At 41.4% G+C, this 25,993-nt stretch overlaps 1 protein-coding gene across 1 annotated transcript in view; it reads right to left on the reverse strand.

Moving 5' to 3' along the window:
* Positions 1-25,993, reverse strand: part of ldbr (lariat debranching enzyme) — a 127,757-nt gene that overhangs the window by 44,586 nt on the left and 57,178 nt on the right. Inside the window, exon 6 of the mRNA XM_071691515.1 lies at positions 151-490. Coding sequence (XP_071547616.1) covers positions 151-490 — 340 coding nt within the window. The remainder of the gene's footprint in view (positions 1-150; positions 491-25,993) is intronic.

Here is a 25,993-nt window from a genome sequence, read left to right on the forward strand (position 1 = left end):
CTGCAAATTAGTTACAAGAACCATAAACTAGACAATAAAATCTATTTGAGAGATGGTGGTAAAGTACAGACGCAAAACATATATTTAGCTATCAAACAATAACCAACTTCTTAACAGGTGCTTTACATATTCAACATGGCAACATCTTACCTCATCAGGACTGTTTGACAGTTTGGATGTCTCCATTGTGATGTTTAACTCTGAGTCATTTGGTCCCAACCTTGGAGAAGTAACTTTTGAAGAAATCATAGCCTTCCTCTTTGCCCCTATAAGTAGAGCTAATGGATCATCAAGCCCAAGTTTATCACAGAAAGCAGTGGTCTGTGGGTTCAGCAGAGGCTCCGGCATCTGGACCAACTCCATTTTCAGCTGGATCTTTGTTTCATCAAATGACTCAGCTGTTGGTGCAAAATTATCAGGAATTCTTAAGTTGTCATTCATCATCTGTAGTGTCTCCTTAATTTCTTCCTCTGAAGGAGTAAATTGGTACCTGCAAAAAAAATTGTTCTCAATTCAAGAGATTTATTCCTGTACTTAGGGAAGGCAAGAGCTGTGGAAACATGCCTTAACCATTCTATTAGTAATGCTAGTTCAGCAACCACAAATAAAGGCAGCCACACTAAATGAACAAAGAGACCACCCCCCTGAAGCCACTAGCTGCCAGTTCTCTATCTAGGAGCTAATATTTATAATTCTTCACTCAGAATTCAAGTAATACTAGAAGCTTCCACATCCCTGCAAGAAGAAGCAAACCAAGTTTAAGAATATCTTGATTATCACCAACTTTCAAGTGTACACTGTCAAAATTGAAGAGCTGGGTGAGAAAGCAATTATAAGTAACCAATCCTCAATGTTCCAAGTAAAGAAATACATCTATTTCCCATATTTCTCACACCCCATTAAGCTATGGCATATCTGCATGTATGACAAGTCATTCAAAATGGGAGAAGCCCAACACTGTATCATCCACGATTCGATATCTAGAATGCCATGGAGATCCAGCCTATACAGAATTTTACCAACTAAATACCATAACACTCTCAGCAAGAAAGTGGAGCCTCCTTGTCATGTACAAGCTAACTTTCACATGTAGAGCCATGAAAAGCAATTTTAACCACTACATTAGACGTCATCAATTCCAAATCTTGAATTTACAATGCCAACCACTACCCTTTTGGTTGTGCATATATGATATACACCTACATATACTATATACAGAGCCAATACTTAAGTGTCTACAAAAGAACCTTTAACATGTTTACATACACTGATACATTCTATTTACTTTTCTACTCCCTTCACACACAACTTCGTTTCTAATTTTTTTTGCAATCAAACAGCTTTTCTTAGAAAGGACCCACAAGTCTGTTGCAGTTCAAACTGCTTTAGAATAACTGGGTTAAAAGAGTAAATATTTTGTTATAAAACTGAAATACTGATACATCATTCAACAACAGAGATACTAAGAGGCCATCCAACACTGCACATACTGATACATCATCCAAAATTAATCATTTTTACAGTCACAGTAAAAAGAATTTTCAAATACTGGAGTTTATATGCTAAAAATTGTAGCTCAAACTGGAAAATTTCCTGTCAATACTTCCTCAAACAGTGTAGAGTAATCTAAGAAAAAATCAAGATCAACTTCAAACAAAATTTGTCTTTAGCTATGTCTTTTGCTTGCGTAAAATATTTCTTTCAAGAAAATACCATGAAAAAGTAAGAAATTCCACACTGGCAAAGAACTGAGATACAGAAATTCTCATATATTCAAATAATACAAAAATTTTCTTTTCTTTCTTTCAAACTATTCGCCATTTCCGCATTAGCGAGGTAGCGTTAAGAACAGAGGACTGGGCCTTTGAGGGAATACCCTCACCTGGCCCAATTCTCTGTTCCTTCTTTTGGAAAATTAAAAAAAAACCGAGAGGAGAGGATTTCCAGCCCCCCACTCCCTCCCCTTTTAGTCGCCTTCTACGACACGCAGGGAATATGTGGGAAGTATTCTTAATCCCCTATCCCCACATAATCTGATTATGATCACATAATCTGATATTATTATAGTTAGCCCATTTAAGGATAAATAAGTAACCACAAGCCTTCTTAACAAGTAATGAATCTACAACATAGGCCTTCAGACTGAAGCCAAAAATCTAATTACTGAATTGTGATACTGTATACTGTTAATAAAATCATCACTCATAATCTATCTGTATATATCTCTGATGTCTATTCCCTTTGGGAATGCCCATCAAGTGGGTGGCCACAGCAAAAGTCTCCATCTATCCCCATCCCTACACGCCTCCTTCGCATACACTCTATCCCCATCCCTACATGCCTCCTTCGCATACACCAGCCCATGAATTCTTCAACTCTTTCTATCTCTCCAGGACTCTTTCACTCTATTTTCCTATGTCACAGTGAGGTGGTCTTCCTCTCAACCCCAATTTCTTGTAAACATCCCATCTTGCATTTTTTCTTCATGCTCATTCCACCTCACATATTACATTTCACCCACTCAACCACAAAACATTTCATTCCCTATGCATTTCCTGCCATACTAAATCTCTCATACAACCCTTAATTTTTTTCTTCATTCCATCTAGTCATACAATATGATCCTCTCAAATAGCTCATTTCCAGGTCCTGGATTCTTGAACTCAATGATTCATTTCACATCTATGTTTTGGCTACATATTTGCAATGTATTTAGAAATAGAAAACCAAGTAATGAATCCAACAAGGATCTCATAGCTGACAAATGTTGCATCATTACAACTTTCTTATCAGAAGTATCACTCATCAATATGACAGAAAACGAAAATTTTTCTTGCTCAACATACTTAACATTCTTATGACTGGATGATCAGAGGTTAATGGTGCATCCCAGCTCACTAAACTATTATGGTTTCTAACAACAACAGAAAAAAAAAAGGGGCTGTTCAAATTCATTCATTTAACTCCTAATTGTATTCAAAAATTTTCCAATAAATTTACCACTAACGAGATAAATGCTGATTATACTAAAGGCTCAACCTAAGTTAAGGTAACTCTTAATGCAACATCTCTGTTCAGATCCTTATCAAAACCTACAAGTGTTAATTAAAAGGTATGACCTTTGAAGCTTTCATGTTGCTCCACATCTTTTTTCTTTCATAACTGTCCACCAATTCCCGCATTCGCAAGGAAGCACCAGGATCATGTGAAGAAATGCCACATTTCGCTCATCCATTCTCTACCTGTCATGTTCAATACATTGAAACCACTGGCCTTATCCACAACCAGGGCCACATGGTTTTCCCTAACCACTGCACATGTTTGGTTCAGTTCACTGACACCACAGCACCCCATGCATACCACATCATTCTAATTCACTTTACCCCATGCATGCATTTCATCCACCTGCACATTCAAGCCTTGGTCTCTTAATATCTTTCAAGCCCCCCATCTCCAATTTTGTTTCCCCTTCTCATCCCCTCCACTTCTGACACATATATCTTCTCCATCAACTTCTCTTAACTCATACTCATTCCCTCTATATATCCAAACCATTTCAGCACACTCCTCTTCAGCTCTCTCAATCACACTTGTCTTATAAACACACCTCTCTCTTACCTTTTTATTACTTACTTGATCAAAGCATCTCACATCACATATTGTCCTCAAACATTTTCTTTCCAGCACATTCACCCTACTGTGCACATCCTTATCTATAGGCCATGCCTCACATCCATACATCATGGGACTACTATACCTTCAAACACACCCACTTTCACGCTCCCACATAATGACCTCTCTTTCCACACATTCTTCACTCTTACCTGTCATGTTCAATACATTGAAACCACTGGCCTTATCCACAACCAGGGCCACATGGTTTTCCCTAACCACTGCACATGTTTGGTTCAGTTCACTGACACCACAGCACCCCATGCATACCACATCATTCTAATTCACTTTACCCCATGCATGCATTTCATCCACCTGCACATTCAAGCCTTGGTCTCTTAATATCTTTCAAGCCCCCCATCTCCAATTTTGTTTCCCCTTCTCATCCCCTCCACTTCTGACACATATATCTTCTCCATCAACTTCTCTTAACTCATACTCATTCTCTCTATATATCCAAACCATTTCAGCACACTCCTCTTCAGCTCTCTCAATCACACTTGTCTTATAAACACACCTCTCTCTTACCTTTTTATTACTTACTTGATCAAAGCATCTCACATCACATATTGTCCTCAAACATTTTCTTTCCAGCACATTCACCCTACTGTGCACATCCTTATCTATAGGCCATGCCTCACATCCATACATCATGGGACTACTATACCTTCAAACACACCCACTTTCACGCTCCCACATAATGACCTCTCTTTCCACACATTCTTCACTCTTCCCAGAACCTTCACCCCCTCAGCCATCCCATGACTCACTTCCACTTTCATGATTCCATTTGCTATCATGTTCACTCCCAGACATAAAACACTTCCCATCTTCCATATTTTCTCCGTCCAAACTCAAACCCCAACCAGCCTCTCCCTTTGCCCTGCTAAACTTGATAAACTTGCTTTAATTCTCAAATACTCTCAACTTCCTCCTTTTACACACTCTCCAACTTAAACTTCTGCAGCTTCCCCACTCAAATCTGAAAACAACAACTGACTCGCTTCCCAGGCCCCCCTCAACCCTTAAAAACTGCAAATTCACCAGTCTCTACAAGACCTTTGCATTTTCCTGCATCATCACCACATCCATAAACAAATGAAACAGCCAAAGTGACATCACACAGCCCTGCCACAGACCAACCTTCACCAGGAACCACACAGTCTCCTTTCTTCATACTCATACATATGCCTTACAATCTTGATAAAAACTTTTCACTGCTTCCACTATCAACACTATCATATGCTTTCTCCAAATCTATAAATGCCACATACAAATCCTTTTTCAGTCACTAAGTATTACACACATTCTTCAAAGCAAACTCCTACTCAACACATTCTCTACCATTCCTAAAACTACATTGTTTCTCCCAAAACTGAAGCTCTGTACATGTCTTCACCATCTCAATCACCACCCTCCCATACAACTTACCAGATGCACTCAACGAGCTTTTAACTCTATTTCAAACACTTGCCTTTCTACCCCTTTCCTTTACATAAAACAATGGCAAAAAATATGTATTCAGCAAGTCCTCATAATAATTTATACATACAGTGAAAATCCTAACTAATTAATCATCAAGACAAGTCACCCTCTTTCTTAAGAAATGCAGCTTCAATACCATCCATTCCAGCCACCTTGCCAAATTTCGTCATAAGTACCTCTTTCCTCTTCATTAAACCAGTTTCTGTGACTCTCACCTCACATACCTCACCAACTCAAACACCCTACACCTAACATCCTATCATCAGGAAAAATGTCGAGGAAAAATGTACTAAATGACTCACTTTCAAACAGGTCTTTTGTGAAATCCCTTGAATCTTAGTAAAATTTTGAAACTTAAAGAAATCCGAGAAGATGGCTCCAGCTTCTCGAGTTGCCAGCCCTATTTGCCACCGGGAGATCACTAGGGACTTTTTCCTCAGAGAAGAAGGTCAGTACACTTCTTGTTTGTTCTGCAACATATTTGAGAGGCTTTTGGTAGGTGTTACAAAAAACAGCGAAGCCTTGGATATACTACATGTTGGGATGAAATGGTGTGAAGAGGAAGCTGGATTCTTAGCGGCAAAAGCGGTTGCTATACAAGAAACAGACACGGGTATATCATCTAAGGAAGTTAGCTTAGATAGTAGAATAGCAACCATAGAGACAAAGTTTGAAGATACTTCCACCTTCCAACAAGCGAGGAAAACTTGTTGCCAAATTACCAAACAATTAAACGAACTCTACATTCACAATATGTTTAGTGTAATAAATGATGAAGTACAGAATGATCGTAGTGTCATCCTGGTCGGGGACTATTATAATCAAACATCAGGACCAAGAGTTCTGTGCAAAGGGTAGAAATAGGAAGAGCTTATGTTATGCAGGTGCTAAGGCAGAACACGTCCAAGATAAAACTGATGATATAGTCTCAAACAACTCCAAGGACTGGGGGCTTTTGTCGCTCAAGTGGGGACAAACAATGCAGTTAATCAGAAGAAATAGTACTGAAGCATAGGAAACTAATCAACAAGTTCAAAGAGAGTCATAGGAAGCTTATAAATATATATATTGGGATTGCTGCCAAGGTATGATGAAGATTTCTGTACCCTCAAAAGAATGCTGGGGATAAACATAAGAATCAAAGCTCTCTGTAGGGAGGTTAGGTTAGGTTAGGTGTTTAGTATAGACCTATGGGACCATTTTAGTCATGATAGAGCTCTGTACGCTAGGGATGGTCTTCACTTCAATGGAATAGGGAAAGCCCGCCTTGGCAGAGTACTGGAGGAGATTAGGCCTTTTTCCCGATAAAGATACACTACCCAGGAGAGCAAATCATGGTCTGGCTAACAAAGAAACTAGGCGGGTGAGGGAGTAGCTGTGGGGATGGATCGGTGCAGGGGGGAATCCGAGTGTGAACAGAATCTGAAGAATAAGGCGTCCAGTTTGACCACTATAATGGTAGCAGTAGAGGAGGGATGGAAACATGACAGTCATGATCCTCAGGGAGAAGCAGTAACCTCACAGGCAAGGGAATTAGCAAAGAAAGGTCAAGTAGGGTTAGCTGGGGACACTCAGGTAGTACAAGAAACAGGGTAGCACAGATATAGGTCATCTTTCACATAACTTTTAGGAATAAGGCTGGTAGGGTCCAGTACAGAGAGGGTCAGAGTATGGCGGCAAACCCAAAAGAGATGAAGAACCATCTCTCTCCCACTGATGTACACACAGACATTAACAGTGATAATACAAACACACATAGCAACAGTGACTGAGTTTAGCAAAAAGTGTGTGAAAGAAGAAAGTTGAGAGTAAATGTGAATAAGAGCACGGTTATTAGGTACAGTAGGGTTGAGGGTCAAGTCAATTGGAAAGTAAGTTTGAATGGAGAAAAACTGGAGGAGGTGAAGAGTTTTAGATATCTGGGAAAGGATTAGGCAGCGGATGGAACCATGGAAGCGGAAGTGAATCATAGGGTAGGGGAGGGGGCGAAAATTCTGGGAGCATTGAAGAGTGTGTGGAAGTTGTGAACATTATCTCGGAAAGCAAAAATGGCTATGTTTGGAGGTATAGTGGTTCCAACAATGTTGTATGGTTGCGAGGCGTGAGCTATGGATGGAGTTGTGCACAGGAGGGTGGATGTGCTGGAAATGAGATGTTTGAGGACAATATGTGGTGTGAGGTGGTTTGATCGAGTAAGTAATAATAGGGTAAGAGAGATGTGTGGTAATAAAAAGAGTGTGGTTGGGAGAGCAGAAGAGGGTGTTTTGAAATGGTTTAGTCACATGGAGAGAATGAGTGAGGAAAGATTGACAAAGAGGATATATGTGTCAGAGGTGGAGGGAACGAGGAGAAGTGGGAGACCAAATTGGAGGTGGAAAGATGGAGTGAAAAAGATTTTGAGTGATTGGGGCCTGAACATGCAGGAGGGTGAAAGGAGTGCAAGGAATAGAGTGAATTGGAACGATGTGGTATACCGGGGCTGACGTGCTGTCAATGGATTGAACCAGGGCATGTGAAGCGTCTAGGATAAACCATTGAAAGTTCTGTGGGGCCTGGATGTGGAAAGGGAGCTGTGGTTTCGGTGCATTATTACATGACAGCTAGAGACTGAGTTTGAACAAACGGGGCCTTTGTTGTCTTTTCCTAGCACTAACTCGCACACAAGAGGGAGGAGGGAGTTGTTATTACATGTGTGGCGAGGTGGCGATGGGAATGAATAAAGGCAGACAGTATGAATTATGTACATGTGTATATATGTATATGTCTGTGTGTGTATATATATGTATACATTGAGATGAATAGGTATGTATATTTGCGTGTGTGGACATGTATGTGTATACATGTGTATGTGGGTGGGTTGGGCCATTCTTTCGTCTGTTTCCTTGCGCTAACTCGCTAACGCGGGAGACAGCGACAAAGCAAAATAAATAAATAAATAAATAAACGTACCGACAGTAAAAAACGGCAAATTCAGTCCAGAGAAGAACTAAAAAAAAAAAGAAAGTTTAATATGCACAAATGCTCGGAGCATCATTACAAAATGCGATGAACTTACATCCTATAGCACAGATACAGGTCAACTTTCACATAACGTTTAGGAATAAGGCTGGTAGGGTCCAGTATAGAGAGGGTCAGAGTATGGCAGCAAACCCAAAAGAGATGAAGAACCGTCTCTCTCCCACTGATGTACACACAGACATTAACAGTGATGATACAAACACACATACCTAAAGTAAAAAAAAGAGGGCAAATTCAATCCAGAGAACTAAAAAAAAAAGTTTAATATGCACAAATGCTCAGAGCATCATTACAAAATGTGATGAACTTAAATCCTATGCAGTTACTGAAAAACCGAACGTGATTGCAATCCTAGAAACATGGATAAACTCAGAATAACCACTTAATCATCAAGCTAGCAATACCTAGACACAAACTATTTATGAAAGATCTCTTATACAGGGCAGGTGGTGGCGTTTTGATCTATATTGATAACAATCTAAGTACTATTAAGGTAAGCAAAGCAGACACACACACTTACGACTCACTCTATATTGACATTACTGACAAATTCAAAACTAAGTCTCGGCATTATTTACAGACCTTGTAAGCAAAAAGATGATGATGTTATACAATCAAATAAAAACTATAGTAAACAGTAAAAAGTTACAATAGCAGGAGACTTCAACAGTGCAACCATTAACTGGAAGATGTTAACAGGTGATCGAGAGGCAACGAGACTAACAGAAATGATTGAAGATGCTTTACTAGAGCAGTTAATCAAAAACCTACTAGAGGTAAAAACATTCTTGATCTTGTCCTCACCAGTGACAAACTTAATCAACTCTTGCGAAGTACTTAAGAGTTTGTCAAACAGCAATCACAGTTTGATTATATTGGACATAAATCTAAATTATGAAATAAACAAACTCTTGATCCCAGATTATAGGCAAGCATATTTTGAAAACAAATGACATGAAATTTGCAGTATCAATTGGACAAAACTTCATGACATCCACAGAGGATAGCAAATGTGGAATAATTCTAAAAACACACTACACAAGACTGAAAATAAACATTTATTTATTTATTTATTTTGCTTTGTCGCTGTCTCCCGCGTTTGCGAGGTAGCGCAAAGAAACACGAAGAAATGGCCCAACCCACCCCCATACACAATGTATACACGCAGACGTCCACAGGTCAATCCCGGTATACCACATCGATCCAATTCACTCTATTCCTTGCCCTCCTTTCACCCTCCTGCATGTTCAGGCCCCGATCACTCAAAATCTTTTTCACTCCATCTTTCCACCTCCAATTTGGTCTCCCACTTCTCCTCGTTACCTCCACCTCCGACACATATATCCTCTTCGTCAATCTTTCCTCACTCATTCTCTCCATGTGGCCAAACCATTTCAAAACACCCTCTTCTGCTCTCTCAACAACGCTCTTTTTATTTCCACATATCTCTCTTACCCTTACATTACTTACTCGATCAAACCACCTCACACCACACATTGTCCTCAAACATCTCATTTCCAGCACATCCACCCTCCTGCGCACAACTCTATCCATAGCCCACACCTCGCAACCATACAACATTGTTGGAACCACTATTCCTTCAAACGTACCCATTTTTGCTTTCCGAGACAATGTTCTCGACTTCCACACATTCTTCAAGGCTCCCAGGATTTTCGCCCCCTCCCCCACCCTATGATTCACTTCCACTTCCATGGTTCCATCCGCTGCCTGATCCACTCCCAGATATCTAAAACACTTTACTTCCTCCAGTTTTTCTACATTCAAACTTACCTCCCAATTGACTTGACCCTCAACCCTACTGTACCTAATAACCTTGCTCTTATTCACATTTACTCTTAACTTTCTTCTTCCACACACTTTACCAAACTCAGTCACCAGCTTCTGCAGTTTCTCACATGAATCAGCCACCAGCGCTGTATCATGAGCGAACAACAACTGACTCACTTCCCAAGCTCCCTCATCCACAACAGACTTCATACTTGCCCCTCTTTCCAAAACTCTTGCATTCACCTCCCTAACAACTCCATCCATAAACAAATTAAACAACCATAAAGACATCACACACCCCTGCAGCAAACCTACATTCACTGAGAACCAATCACTTTCCTCTCTTCCTACATGTACACATGCCTTACATCCTCGATAAAAACTTTTCACTGCTTCTAACAACTTGCTTCCCACACCATATATTCTTAATACCTTCAACAGAGCATCTCTATCAACTCTATCATATGCCTTCTCTAGATCCATAAATGCTACATACAAATCCATTTGCTTTTCTAAGTATTTCTCACATACATTCTTCAAAGCAAACACCTGATCCACACATCCTCTACCACTTCTGAAAACACACTGCTCTTCCCCAATCTGATGCGCTATACATGCCTTCACCCTCTCAATCAATACCCTCCCATATAATTTACCAGTAATACTCAACAAACTTATACCTCTGTAATTTGAGCACTCACTCTTATCCCCTTTGCCTCTGTACAATGGCACTATGCACGCATTCCGCCAATCCTCAGGCACCTCACCATGAGTCTTTTTTTTTTTTTTTGCTTTGTCGCTGTCTCCCGCATTTGCGAGGTAGCGCAAGGAAACAGACGAAAGAAAATGGCCCAACCCACCCCCATACACATGTATATACATACACGTCCACACACGCAAATATACATACCTACACAGCTTTCCATGGTTTACCCAAGACGCTTCACATGCCCTGATTCAATCCACTGACAGCATGTCAACCCCAGTATACCACATCGATCCAATTCACTCTATTCCTTGCCCTCCTTTCATCCTTCTGCACGTTCAGGCCCCGATCACTCAAAATCTTTTTCACTCCATCTTTCCACCTCCAATTTGGTCTCCCACTTCTCCTCGCTCCCTCCACCTCCGACACATATATCCTCTTGGTCAATCTTTCCTCACTCATTCTCTCCATGTGCCCAAACCATTTCAAAACACCCTATTCTGCTCTCTCAACCACGCTCTTTTTATTTCCACACATCTCTCTTACCCTTACGTTACTCACTCGATCAAACCACCTCACACCACACATTGTCCTCAAACATCTCATTTCCAGCACATCCATCCTCCTGCGCACAACTCTATCCATAGCCCACGCCTCGCAACCATACAACATTGTTGGAACCACTATTCCTTCAAACATACCCATTTTTGCTTTCCGAGATAATGTTCTCGACTTCCACACATTCTTCAAGGCTCCCAGGATTTTCGCCCCCTCCCCCACCCTATGATCCACTTCCGCTTCCATGGTTCCATCCGCTGCCAGATCCACTCCCAGATATCTAAAACACTTTACTTCCTCCAGTTTTTCTCCATTCAAACTTACCTCCCAATTGACCTGACCCTCAACCCTACTGTACCTAATAACCTTGCTCTTATTCACATTTACTCTTAACTTTCTTCTTCCACACACTTTACCAAACTCAGTCACCAGCTTCTGCAGTTTCTCACATGAATCAGCCACCAGCGCTGTATCATCAGCGAACAACAACTGACTCACTTCCCAAGCTCTCTCATCCACAACAGACTTCATACTTGCCTCTCTTTCCAAAACTCTTGCGTTCACCTCCCTAACAACCCCATCCATAAACAAATTAAACAACCATGGAGACATCACACACCCCTGCCGCACCCCTCCATTCACTGAGAACCAATCACTTTCCTCTCTTCCTACACGTACACGTGCCTTACATCCTTGATAAAAACTTTTCACTGCTTCTAACAACTTGCCTCCCACACCATATATTCTTAATACCTTCCACAGAGCATCTCTATCAACTCTATCATATGCCTTCTCCAGATCCATACATGCTACATACAAATCCATTTGCTTTTCTAAGTATTTCTCACATACATTCTTCAAAGCAAACACCTGGTCCACACATCCTCTATCACTTCTGAAACCACACTGCTCTTCCCCAATCTGATGCTCTGTACATGCCTTCACCCTCTCAATCAATACCCTCCCATATAATTTACCAGGAATACTCAACAAACTTATACCTCTGAAATTTGAGCACTCACTCTTATCCCCTTTGCCTTTGTACAATGGCACTATGCACGCATTCCGCCAATCCTCAGGCACCTCACCATGAGTCATACATACATTAAATAACCTTACCAACCAGTCAACAATACAGTCACCCCCTTTTTTAATAAAGTCCACTGCAATACCATCCAAACCTGCTGCCTTACCGGCTTTCATCTTCCGCAAAGCTTTTACTACCTCTTCTCTGTTTACCAAATCATTTTCCCCAACCCTCTCACTTTGCACACCACCTCGACCAAAACACCCTATATCTGCCACTCTATCATCAAACACATTCAACAAACCTTCAAAATACTCACTCCATCTCCTTCTCACATCACCACTACTTGTTATCACCTCCCCATTTGCGCCCTTCACTGAAGTTCCCATTTGCTCCCTTGTCTTATGCACTTTATTTACCTCCTTCCAGAACATCTTTTTATTCTCCTTAAAATTTAATGATACTCTCTCACCCCAACTCTCATTTGCCCTCTTTTTCACCTCTTGCACCTTTCTCTTGACCTCCTGTCTCTTTCTTTTATACATCTCCCACTCAACTGCATTTTTTCCATGCAAAAATCGTCCAAATGCCTCTCTCTTCTCTTTCACTAACAATCTTACTTCTTCATCCCACCACTCACTACCCTTTCTAATCAACCCACCTCCCACTCTTCTCATGCCACAAGCATCTTTTGCGCAATCCATCACTGATTCCCTAAATACATCTCATTCCTCCCCCACTCCCCTTACTTCCATTGTTCTCACCTTTTTCCATTCTGTACTCAGTCTCTCCTAGTACTTCCTCACACAAGTCTCCTTCCCAAGCTCACTTACTCTCACCACCCTCTTCACCCCAACATTCACTCTTCTTTTCTGAAAACCCATACAAATCTTCACCTTAGCCTCCACAAGATAATGATCAGACATCCCTCCAGTTGCACATCTCAGCACATTAACATCCAAAAGTCTCTCTTTCGCACACCTGTCAATTAACACGTAATCCAATAACGCTCTCTGGCCATCTCTCCTACTTACATACGTACACTTATGTATATCTCGCTTTTTAATCCAGGTATTCCCAATCACCACTCCTTTTTCAGCACATAAATCTACAAGCTCTTCACCATTTCCATTTACAACACTGAACACCCCATGTATACCAATTATTCCCTCAACTGCCACATTACTCACCTTTGCATTCAAATCACCCATCACTATAACCTGGTCTCGTGCATCAAAACCATTAAAACACTCATTCAGCTGTTCCCAAAACACTTGCCTCTCATGATCTTTCTTCTCATGCCCAGGTGCATATGCACCAATAATCACCCATCTCTCTCCATCAACTTTCAGTTTTACCCATATCAATCGAGAATTTACTTTCTTACATTCTATCACATACTCCCACAACTCCTGTTTCAGGAGTACTGCTACTCCTTCCCTTGCTCTTGTCCTCTCACTAACCCCTGACTTTACTCCCAAGACATTTCCAAACCACTCTTCCCCTTTACCCTTGAGCTTCGTTTCACTCAGAGCCAAAACATCCAGGTTCCTTTCCTCAAACATACTACCTATCTCGCCTTTTTCACATCTTGGTTACATCCACACACATTTAGACACCCCAGTCTGAGCCGTTGAGGAGGATGAGCACTCCCCGCGTGACTCCTTCTTCTGTTTCCCATTTTAGAAAGTTAAAAATACAAGGAGGGGAGGATTTCTGGCCCCCCGCTCCCGTCCCCTCTAGTCGCCTTCTACGACACACGAGGAATGCGTGGGAAGTATTCTTTCACCCCTATCCCCAGGGATAATACACATATATATACATATATACACACACATACATATATTTTTTTTATACTTTGTCGCTGTCTCCCGCGTTTGCGAGGTAGCGCAAGGAAACAGACGAAAGAAATGGCCCAATCCCCCCCATACACATGTATATACATACGTCCACACATGCAAATATACATACCTACACAGCTTTCCATGGTTTACCCCAGACGCTTCACATGCCTTGATTCAATCCACTGACAGCACGTCAACCCCGGTACACCACATCGCTCCAATTCACTCTATTCCTTGCCCTCCTTTCACCCTCCTGCATGTTCAGGCCCCGATCACATACATACATACATATATATATATATATATATATATATATATATATATATATATATATATACACACATACACATACACACATACATATATACATATACATATGAAAAATGTAAGAAATAATTTAGAAAACTGAAACTTCTAGCTTGAAATGAAATGAAAAATGACAAATGAATGTCACATAATGGTTCAACCTCTGGCTATGGAAAAGGGAATTTTTTTTTTTTTCGGTCTCCCGCGTTTGCGAGGTAGCGCAAGGAAACAGACGAAAGAAATGGCCCAACCCACCCCCATACACACGTATATACATACATCCACACACGCAAATATACATACGTCCACACACGCAAATATACATACCTACACAGCTTTCCATGGTTTACCCCAGACGCTTCACATGCCCTGATTCAATCCACTGACAGCACGTCAACCCCGGTATACCACATCGCTCCAATTCACTCTATTCCTTGCCCTCCTCTCACCCTCCTGCATGTTCAGGCCCCGATCACACAAAATCTTTTTCACTCCATCTTTCCACCTCCAATTTGGTCTCCCTCTTCTCCTCGTTCCCTCCACCTCCGACACATATATCCTCTTGGTCAATCTTTCCTCACTCATTCTCTCCATGTGACCAAACCATTTCAAAACACCCTCTTCTGCTCTCTCAACCACGCTCTTTTTATTTCCACACATCTCTCTTACCCTTACGTTACTCACTCGATCAAACCACCTCACACCACACATTGTCCTCAAACATCTCATTTCCAGCACATCCATCCTCCTGCGCACAACTCTATCCATAGCCCACGCCTCGCAACCATACAACATTGTTGGAACCACTATTCCTTCAAACATACCCATTTTTGCTTTCCGAGATAATGTTCTCGACTTCCACACATTCTTCAAGGCTCCCAGAATTTTCGCCCCCTCCCCCACCCTATGATCCCCTTCCGCTTCCATGGTTCCATCCGCTGCCAGATCCACTCCCAGATATCTAAAACACTTCACTTCCTCCAGTTTTTCTCCATTCAAACTCACCTCCCAATTGACTTGACCCTCAACCCTACTGTACCTAATAACCTTGCTCTTATTCACATTTACTCTTAACTTTCTTCTTTCACACACTTTACCAAACTCAGTCACCAGCTTCTGCAGTTTCTCACATGAATCAGCCACCAGCGCTGTATCATCAGCGAACAACAACTGACTCACTTCCCAAGCTCTCTCATCCCCAACAGACTTCATACTTGCCCCTCTTTCCAAAACTCTTGCATTCACCTCCCTAACAACCCCATCCATAAACAAATTAAACAACCATGGAGACATCACACACCCCTGCCGCAAACCTACATTCACTGAGAACCAATCACTTTCCTCTCTTCCTACACGTACACATGCCTTACATCCTCGATAAAAACTTTTCACTGCTTCTAACAACTTGCCTCCCACACCATATATTCTTAATACCTTCCACAGAGCATCTCTATCAACTCTATCATAAGCCTTCTCCAGATCCATACATGCTACATACAAATCCATTTGCTTTTCTAAGTATTTCTCACATACATTCTTCAAAGCAAACACCTGATCCACACATCCTCTACCACTTCTGAAACCACACTGCTCTTCCCCAATCTGATGCTCTGTACATGCCTTCACCCTCTCAATCAATACCCTCCCATATAATTTACCAGGAATACTCAACAAACTTATACCTCTGTAATTTGAGCACTCACTCTTATCCCCTTTGCCTTTGTACAATGGCACTATGCACGCATTCCGCCAATCCTCAGGCACCTCAACATGAGTCATACATACATTAAATAACCTTACCAACCAGTCAACAATACAGTCACCCCCTTTTTTAATAAATTCCACTGCAATACCATCCAAACCTGCTGCCTTGCCGGCTTTCATCTTCCGCAAAGCTTTTACTACCTCTTCTATGTTTACCAAATCATTTTCCCTAACCCTCTCACTTTGCACACCACCTCGACCAAAACACCCTATATCTGCCACTCTATCATCAAACACATTCAACAAACCTTCAAAATACTCACTCCATCTCCTTCTCACATCACCACTACTTGTTATCACCTCCCCATTTGCACCCTTCACTGAAGTTCCCATTTGCTCCCTTGTCTTACGCACTTTATTTACCTCCTTCCAGAACATCTTTTTATTCTCCCTAAAATTTAATGATACTCTCTCACCCCAACTCTCATTTGCCCTTTTTTTCACCTCTTGTACCTTTCTCTTGACCTCCTGTCTCTTTCTTTTACACGTCTCCCACTCAATTGCATTTTTTCCCTGCAAAAATCTTCCAAATGCCTCTCTCTTCTCTTTCACTAATACTCTTACTTCTTCATCCCACCACTCACTACCCTTTCTAATCAACCCACCTCCCACTCTTCTCATGCCACAAGCATCTTTTGCGCAATCCATCACTGATTCCCTAAATACGTCCCATTCCTCCCCCACTCCCCTTACTTCCATTGTTCTCACCTTTTTCCATTCTATACTCAGTATCTCCTGGTACTTCCTCACACAAGTCTCCTTCCCAAGCTCACTTACTCTCACCACCCTCTTCACCCCAACATTCACTCTTCTTTTCTGAAAACCAATACAAATCTTCACCTTAGCCTCCACAAGATAATGATCAGACATCCCTCCAGTTGCACCTCTCAGCACATTAACATCCAAAAGTCTCTCTTTCGCGCGCCTGTCAATTACCACGTAATCCAATAACGCTCTCTGGCCATCTCTCCTACTTACATAAGTATACTTATGTATATCTCGCTTTTTAAACCAGGTACTCCCAATCATCAGTCCTTTTTCGGCACATAAATCTACAAGCTCTTCACCATTTATTTACACAAACGTCAATAGCAGTTCTCATCAATTTAACCACTGTATCATACTGCCTGGTCCATACTGTATCATACATATGTCATGTATTACAAAGAGAACTTTTAATATTTCAAAACCATCATGCACGAATCGGAAAACAGAAGGATTAATTCGCCAAAAGAAGTAAGCACATAAGAAATTCAAAATGAGAACCCGCGAAAACCACCAAGAATTAATCTAAATCCAAAGAGAGTGTAAGAAGGTCATAAGATAAGAGTAAATGCGAGGAGGAAAAAGAATCTTCTTGAAAGTTGAGAATAATTCTAAGGAATTCTTCAAATATTATAAGACAAAGAAAGACAATTAAAGAAAGAATTGGACCATTACAAAATAAATATGGCCACGAACTACTAACAACAAGGAAATGGCTACCATACATTTTTCTTTTAACTCCATATTCACAATTGAAGAAACATCTTGAATACTGCAACAAATGTTTCAAGGATCTGAAGAAAAAGTGTTGAAGCTTAGAAAAATAATGAGCTTAGAAGTATTTAAATACCTGGACCAATTAAATCCTAACAAATCTAACAGCCCTGATAACTTGGCTCCAAGATCTTTAAAGGAGATTAGGAGACAGATGATAAACCCATAAGCTAAAATACTCCACAACCAGGGAAGCGGAAGTGAGTCAAAGGGTGGGTGAGGGGGCGAAAGTTCTGGCAGTGTTGAAAAATGTGTGGAAGGCGAGAACATTATCTTGAAGAGCAAAAATGGGTATGTTTGAAGGAATAGTGGTTCCAACAATGTTATATGGTTGTGAGGCATGGGCTATAGATAAAGTAGTACGGAGGAGGTTGGATGTGTTGGAAATAGATGTTTGAGGACAATATGTGGTGTGAGGTGGTTTGATCGAGAAAGTAATGAAAGGGTGAGAGAGATGTGTCATAATAAAAAGTGTGTGGTTGAGAGAGAAGAGGGTGTTTTGAAATGATTTGGTCACATGGAGAGAATGAGTGAGGAAAGATTTACAAAAAGGATTTATGTGTCAGAGGTGGAGGGAACGAGAAGTGGGAGACCAAATTGGAGGTGGAAAGATGGAGTGAAAAAGATTTTGAGCGATCGGGGCTTGAACATGCAGGAGGGTGAAAGGCGTGCAAGGTATATAGTGAATTGGAACGATGTGGTATACCGGAGTCAAAGTGCTGTCAATGGATTGAACCAGGGCATGTGAAGCGTCTAGGGTAAACCATGTAAAGTTTTGTGGGGCCTAGATGTGGAAAGAGAGCTGTGGTTTCAGTGCAATATACATGACAGCTAGAGACTGAGTGTGAACGAATGTGGCCTTTGTTATCTTTTCCTGGCGCTACCTCTGGCGCATGTGGGAGAGGGGGTTGTCATTTCATGTATGGCAGGGTGGTGACAGGAATGAGTGAAGGCAGCAACTATGAATTATGTACATGTGTATGTATGTATATGTCTGTGTATGTATATATATGTATACGTTGAAATGTATAGGTATGTATATGTGTGTGTGTAGATGTGTATGCATATACATGTGTATGTGAGTGGGTTGGGCCATTCTTTCGTCTGTTTCCTTGCGCTACCTCACTAACACGGGAGACAGCAACAAAGTATAATACATAAATAAATAATTCTCTAAAAGATGGTCAGGTGCCAACTGACTAGAAACTAGCAAATATTATTATTATTATTTTGCTTTGTCGCTGTCTCCCGCATTTGCGAGGTAGCGCAAGGAAACAGATAAAAGAAATGGCCCAACCCACCCCCTTACACATGTATATACATACACGTCCACACACGCAAATATACATACCCATACATCTCAATGTACACAAATATATATACACACACAGACAATACATATATACACATGCACACAATTCACACTGCCTGCCTTTATTCATTCCCATCGCCACCTTGCCACACATGGAATAACATCCCCCTCCCCCCTCATGTGTGCGAGGTAGCGCTAGGAAAGGACAAAAAAGGCCCCATTCGTTCACACTCAGTCTCTAGCTCTCATGCAATAATGCCTGAAACCACAGCTCCCTTTCCACATCCAGACCCCACACAACTTTCCATGGTTTACCCCAGACGCTTCACATGCCCTGATTCAATCCAGTGACAGCACGTCGACCCCAGTATACCACATCGATCCAATTCACTCTATTCCTTGCCCGCCTATCACCCTCCTGCATGTTCAGGCCCCAATCACTCAGAATCTTTTTCACTCCATCTTTCCACCTCCAATTTGGTCTCCCTCTTCTCCTCGTTCCCTCCACCTCCGACACATATATCCTCTTGGTCAATCTTTCCTCACTCATTCTCTCCATGTGCCCAAACCATTTCAAAACACCCTCTTCTGCTCTCTCAACCACGCTCTTTTTATTTCCACACATCTCTCTTACCCTTACGTTACTTACTCGATCGAACCACCTCACACCACACATTGTCCTCAAACATCTCATTTCCAGCACATCCACCCTCCTGCGCACAACTCTATCCATAGCCCACGCCTCGCAACCATACAACATTGTTGGAACCACTATTCCTTCAAACATAGCCATTTTTGCTTTCCGAGATAATGTTCTCGACTTCCACACATTCTTCAAGGCTCCCAGGATTTTCGCCCCCTCCCCCACCCTATGAAACTAGCAAATGTTACTCAAAAAAAAGAGAGACAAAAATTGTGCCTTGAACTACTGCCCAATCAGCCTTACATCAGTGTTAGGTAAAATGATGGAAAAATAATATGAGATACAAGTGTCACGTTTCTAGGACAAAATTATATCGGACAACCAACACAGTTTCCACAATAGAAGATCCTGCCTGATAAATTTGCAGGAATTGAGTGGGTTGGGCCACTCTTTCGTCTGTTTTCTTGCGCTACCTCACTAACACGGGAGACAGCGACAAAGTATAATAAATAAATAAATAAACCTCTATCAGATGGTCAGGTGCCAGCTGACTACAAACTAGCAAATGTTACTCAAAAAAAAAAAAGGGAGACAAAAAGTGTGCCTTGAGCTATTGCCCAATTAGCCTTACATCAGTGTTAGGTAAAATGGAAAAATAATATGAGGTAAAAGTATCACGTTTCTAGGACAAAATTATATCAGACAACCAACACAGTCTCCGCAATAGAAGATCCTGCCTGATAAATTTGCAGGAATTCTTTAATGCTATTTATCAGAATTGGGATGAAAAATCACCATCTGATGTAGTATATTTAGATTTCCAAAAGGCTTTCAATAAAATACCTCACAAGACTTTCAAATAAACTCAAAGCACACAGAATGAGTGAAGAACTCTGTACATGGATCACAAACTGGCTTATTGGAAGAAAGCAGTGCGTAGTATTGAAAGGCAAAGTCTCATGTTGGCTAAACGTAATGAGTGGTGTGCCACATGGGTCAGTCCAAGGCCCAATTCTTTTCATAATATACATTAATGACCTGGAACTCAATCGCACATCTAAAATCTCCAAATTGCTGCCGATACAAAACTAGGAGGTAGAGCTGTAAACAGGCTGGACTGTGAAATGTTTCAAAGAGATCTTAACTTACTAGCAGAGTGGTCAGACAGATGGCAAATGAAGTTTAATGTAGACAAGTGTAAAGTCATGCACTTTGGAGATGTTATGACTACAAACTATTCAGAACTCTCTAACTTAAGTAAATGAAGAACAGGACCCTGGAGTTGTAATTAGCAACACTCTGATATACACTAAACAGTGTCGAGCAGCAAGTAAAAAAGGCAACCAAATGTTATGTTTCAAAACACCAAAAGATTACAAGACACCAAAAACAATTCTCAAACTTTATAATTCTCTAGTAAGACCAAATCTTGAATAAGCAGTCCAGTTTTGGTCCTCAAACTATAAAAAAGATGAGGAAAAATTAGAGCAAGTAGAAAGATGCGACAAATTGATCCCATCCCTTTGAAATCTAGTATACAAAGAGACGATAAAACAAATGAATCTCTTCTCCCTTAAAAAATGTAGACTTCACAGCAACTTAATCCAAGCTTTCAAAATTCTGAATAAGTTTGATAAAGTAAATCACAAACATCTTTCCACAATACAAGATAATAAGGTTACCAGGACAAATGGAGTACAACTCAAGGCTAGAGGAAATAATATGGACATGGGAAAAAGCTTTTTCTATAGGTGTGTTGAGCTATGGAATAAGTTACCGACAGTTGTAGTGTATAATAAGACTATAATTACTGTGGTAAATTATATGGGAGAGTATTGATTGAGAGGGTGAAGGCATGTACAGAGCATCAGATTGGGGAAGAGCAGTGTGGTTTCAGAAGTGGTAGAGGATGTGTGGATCAGGTGTTTGCTTTGAAGAATGTATGTGAGAAATACTTAGAAAAGCAAATGGATTTGTATGTAGCATTTATGGATCTGGAGAAGGCTTATGATAGAGTTGATAGAGATGCTCTGTGGAAGGTATTAAGAATATATGGTGTGGGAGGCAAGTTGTTAGAAGCAGTGAAAAGTTTTTATCGAGGATGTAAGGCATGTGTACGTGTAGGAAGAGAGGAAAGTGATTGGTTCTCAGTGAATGTTGGTTTGCGGCAGGGGTGTGTGATGTCTCCATGGTTGTTTAATTTGTTTATGGATGGGGTTGTTAGGGAGGTAAATGCAAGAGTCTTGGAAAGAGGGGCAAGTATGAAGTCTGTTGGGGATGAGAGAGCTTGGGAAGTGAGTCAGTTGTTGTTCGCTGATGATACAGCGCTGGTGGCGGATTCATGTGAGAAACTGCAGAAGCTGGTGACGGAGTTTGGTAAAGTGTGTGGAAGAAGAAAGTTAAGAGTAAATGTGAATAAGAGCAAGGTTATTAGGTACAGTAGGGTTGAGGGTCAAGTCAATTGGGAGGTGAGTTTGAATGGAGAAAAACTGGAGGAAGTGAAGTGTTTTAGATATCTGGGAGTGGATCTGTCAGCGGATGGAACCATGGAAGCGGAAGTGGATCATAGGGTGGGGGAGGGGGCGAAAATTTTGGGAGCCTTGAAAAATGTGTGGAAGTCGAGAACATTATCCCGGAAAGCAAAAATGGGTATGTTTGAAGGAATAGTAGTTCCAACAATGTTGTATGGTTGCGAGGTGTGGGCTATGGATAGAGTGGTGCGCAGGAGGATGGATGTGCTGGAAATGAGATGTTTGAGGACAATGTGTGGTGTGAGGTGGTTTGATCGAGTAAGTAACGTAAGGGTAAGAGAGATGTGTGGAAATAAAAAGAGCGTGGTTGAGAGAGCAGAAGAGGGTGTTTTGAAATGGTTTGGGCACATGGAGAGAATGAGTGAGGAAAGATTGACCAAGAGGATATATGTGTCGGAGGTGGAGGGAACGAGGAGAAGAGGGAGACCAAATTGGAGGTGGAAAGATGGAGTGAAAAGGATTTTGTGTGATCGGGGCCTGAACATGCAGGAGGGTGAAAGGAGGGCAAGGAATAGAGTGAATTGGAGCGATGTGGTATACAGGGGTTGACGTGCTGTCAGTGGATTGAATCAAGGCATGTGAAGCGTCCGGGGTAAACCATGGAAAGCTGTGTAGGTATGTATATTTGCGTGTGTGGACGTGTGTATATACATGTGTATGGGGGTGGGTTGGGCCATTTCTTTCGTCTGTTTCCTTGCGCTACCTCGCAAACGCGGGAGACAGCGACAAAGTATAAAAAAAAAAAAAAAAAAAAAAAAAAAAAAAAATTACTTTCAAAAAGTTGTTAGAAAAATATCTTATAAATTCAGGTATACTCTGAGAAAAATGCTGGAAATAAACGACAGTGGTGATGGAGACACTAGAGGGCTAATATGCAGCAGTGGGGAGTCGGTGATAGCCTAAAAACTGCTCACAGGAACTACATTTTCTTTTTGTCTGTTTGTTTTTCTTTTTACCAGACAACCCAGTCATGGGCCAATCAGGCCTCCTGTTGTCTGTCCTTCTCATGTAAACAATCAACATTCCTTCTGAATACTTACTCCATCTCCTCAACTTATCTATAAATGTTACCACTCACCCATTAGCTACTTTCACTGATATTCCCAATTGTTCTCTTGTTTTTCTACTTACTCCATCTCCTCACCTGATCTCTAAATGTTCCCACTTACCCATTAGCTCCTTTCACTGATATTACTAACTGTTCTCTTGTTTTTCTAGCACTATCAAGCTCCTTCTAAAACATCCAATTCTCCCTGAAGTTAACTGATAATCACTCCCCCAACTCTCATATAACCCCTACTTACCCCCTGTGCGTTCCTTTTGACCTCCGTTGCATTTTCTTGCACATCTCCCAATCACTTGCACCCCTTCCCCTTTAATACCACCTAATACACCTATTTTTTCTCGTTCAACCCCTTTCTTTTCTCACCTACCCACCTCTCATCTTCCATGTATACTTATGTCTTTTTAAACCAAATATACCCAATCACCAGTATTCTTTTGGCACACAACTCCAAAAGCTGTCTGTTCATAATCACCTCAATGAATACCCCATGTCCCCAATCATATCCTAAATTACTACATTATTGACTTTCACATTTATATCATCATCATCAATACCCAATCTCCACTACCAAAACTGCCAAAACACTAACTCAGCTGCTCCAAAAACACTTGTCTCTCATCTTCCTCTTTCTCACTGCCAGGTGCATAAGCACTAATAATCACCTGTCTCTTGCAACCTACTTTCATTTTTACCCACTTCACATGTTGGTTACTTCCATGCACAAATAGACACCCCAGCCTGAGCTTTCAGGGAAGATGAGCACTCCTCTCTTGACTCCTTCTGTTCCATCTTTCAGAAACTGAAATACTGCACCCACTCCTGCCACTCTAAGTTGCCTTCTACGACATATTTCATTCACAAACTTCACACCAAGCTTCAAAGTATTTTCAGAAGTGAAGACATTTTGGACAAGGAAGTCTTGAAACTTCTATGCAGAAAAGTTAAAAATCAGTCTTGAATTTGAAAAAAACAAGAACATACTTCCCTTCCTCATCTTTCAGACAAATGAACAGATGAAAAAGCCAGGGGGGGGATCCTCGCTTGGTTCCTTTTGACAAGTAATACATCTTAAGGTGGGAGGATTTCCCACCTTCTAAATGAAATATATGTTATGAAGAGTCATTACTACGGTGGATTAGTAAAATATGAAAAGCAAAAAGCAGTGTGTGATGTCTCCATGGTTGTTTAATTTGTTTATGGATGGGGTTGTTAGGGAGGTGAATGCAAGAGTTTTGGAAAGAGGGGCAAGTATGCAGTCTGTTGGGGATGAGAGAGCTTGGGAAGTGAGTCAGTTGTTGTTCACTGATGATACAGGGCTGGTGGCTGATTCATGTGAGAAACTGCAGAAGCTGGTGACTGAATTTGGTAAAGTGTGTGAAAGAAGAAAGTTAAGAGTAAATGTGAATAAGAGCAAGGTTATTAGGTACAGTAGGGTTGAGGGTCAAGTCAATTGGGAGGTAAGTTTGAATGGAGAAAAACTGGAGGAAGTAAAGTGTTTTAGTTATCTGGGAGTGGATCTGGCAGTGGATGGAACCATGGAAGCAGAAGTAAATCATAGGGTGGGGGAGGGGGCGAAAATCCTGGGAGCCTTGAAGAATGTGTGGAAGTCAAGAACATTATCTCGGAAAGCAAAAATGGCTATGTTTGAAGGAATAATGGTTCCAACAATGTTGTATGGTTGCAAGGCATGGGCTATGGATAGAGTTGTGCACAGGAGAGTGGATGTGCTGGAAATGAGATGTTTGAGGACAATATGTGATGTGAGGTGGTTTGATCAAGTAAGTAATGTAAGGGTAAGAGAGATGTGTGGAAATAAAAAGAGTGTGGTTGAGAGAGCAGAGGAGGGTTTTGAAATGGTTTGGGCACATGGAGAGAATGAGTGAGGAAAGACTGACCAAGAGAATATATATGTGTCGGAGGTGGAGGGAACGAGGAGAAGTGGGAGACCAAATTGGAGGTGGAAAGATGGAGTGAAAAAGATTTTGAGTGATCGAGGCCTGAACATGCAGGAGGGTGAACAGCGGGCAAGGAATAGAGTGAATTGGATCGATGTGGTATACTGGGGTCGACGTGCTGTCAATGGATTGAATCAGGGCATGTGAAGCGTCTGGGGTAAACCAGGGAAAGTTCTGTGGGGCCTGGATGTGGAAAGGGAGCTGTGGTTTTGGGCATTATTGCATGACAGCTGGAGACTGAGTGAGCGAATGGGGCCTTTATTGTCTTTTCCTAGTGCTGCCTCGCGCACATGAGGGGGGAGGGGGATGTTATTCCGTGTGTGGCAGGGTGGTGATGGGGGTGAGTAGGGGCAGACAGTGTGAAGTGTGTGCATGTGTGTGTGTCTGTGTGTGTATATATGTGTGTACGTTGGGATGTGTGGGTGTGTATGTTTGCGTGTGTGGACGTGTGTGTGTTGTGTGTGTGTGCATGTGTGTGGGGGTGGGTTGGGCCATTTCTTTTGTCTGTTTCCTTGCGCTACCTCAGAGGTGCAGGAGACAGCAACAAAGCAAAATAAATAAATAAATAATAAAAAGCAGTCTACATAGGCTTGATATGTAACCCCCTACAAGGATGGAGTAACTGCTGGTTTCACTTTGCAGCTCAACTTAGAGGTCAGGCTCATATTATCAAGTTCCTAGCTAAAGAGCTTTTGGCCGCCAACAGGTTGAGTAGGAAGTGGTCTCTCTGTTTTGTCAGTCAGGATTATGTTTAATGGTTGCTAAATTGTCACACTAAC

This window comes from Panulirus ornatus, chromosome 50 (assembly GCF_036320965.1).
Source record: "Panulirus ornatus isolate Po-2019 chromosome 50, ASM3632096v1, whole genome shotgun sequence".
Lineage (NCBI taxonomy): Eukaryota > Metazoa > Arthropoda > Malacostraca > Decapoda > Palinuridae > Panulirus > Panulirus ornatus.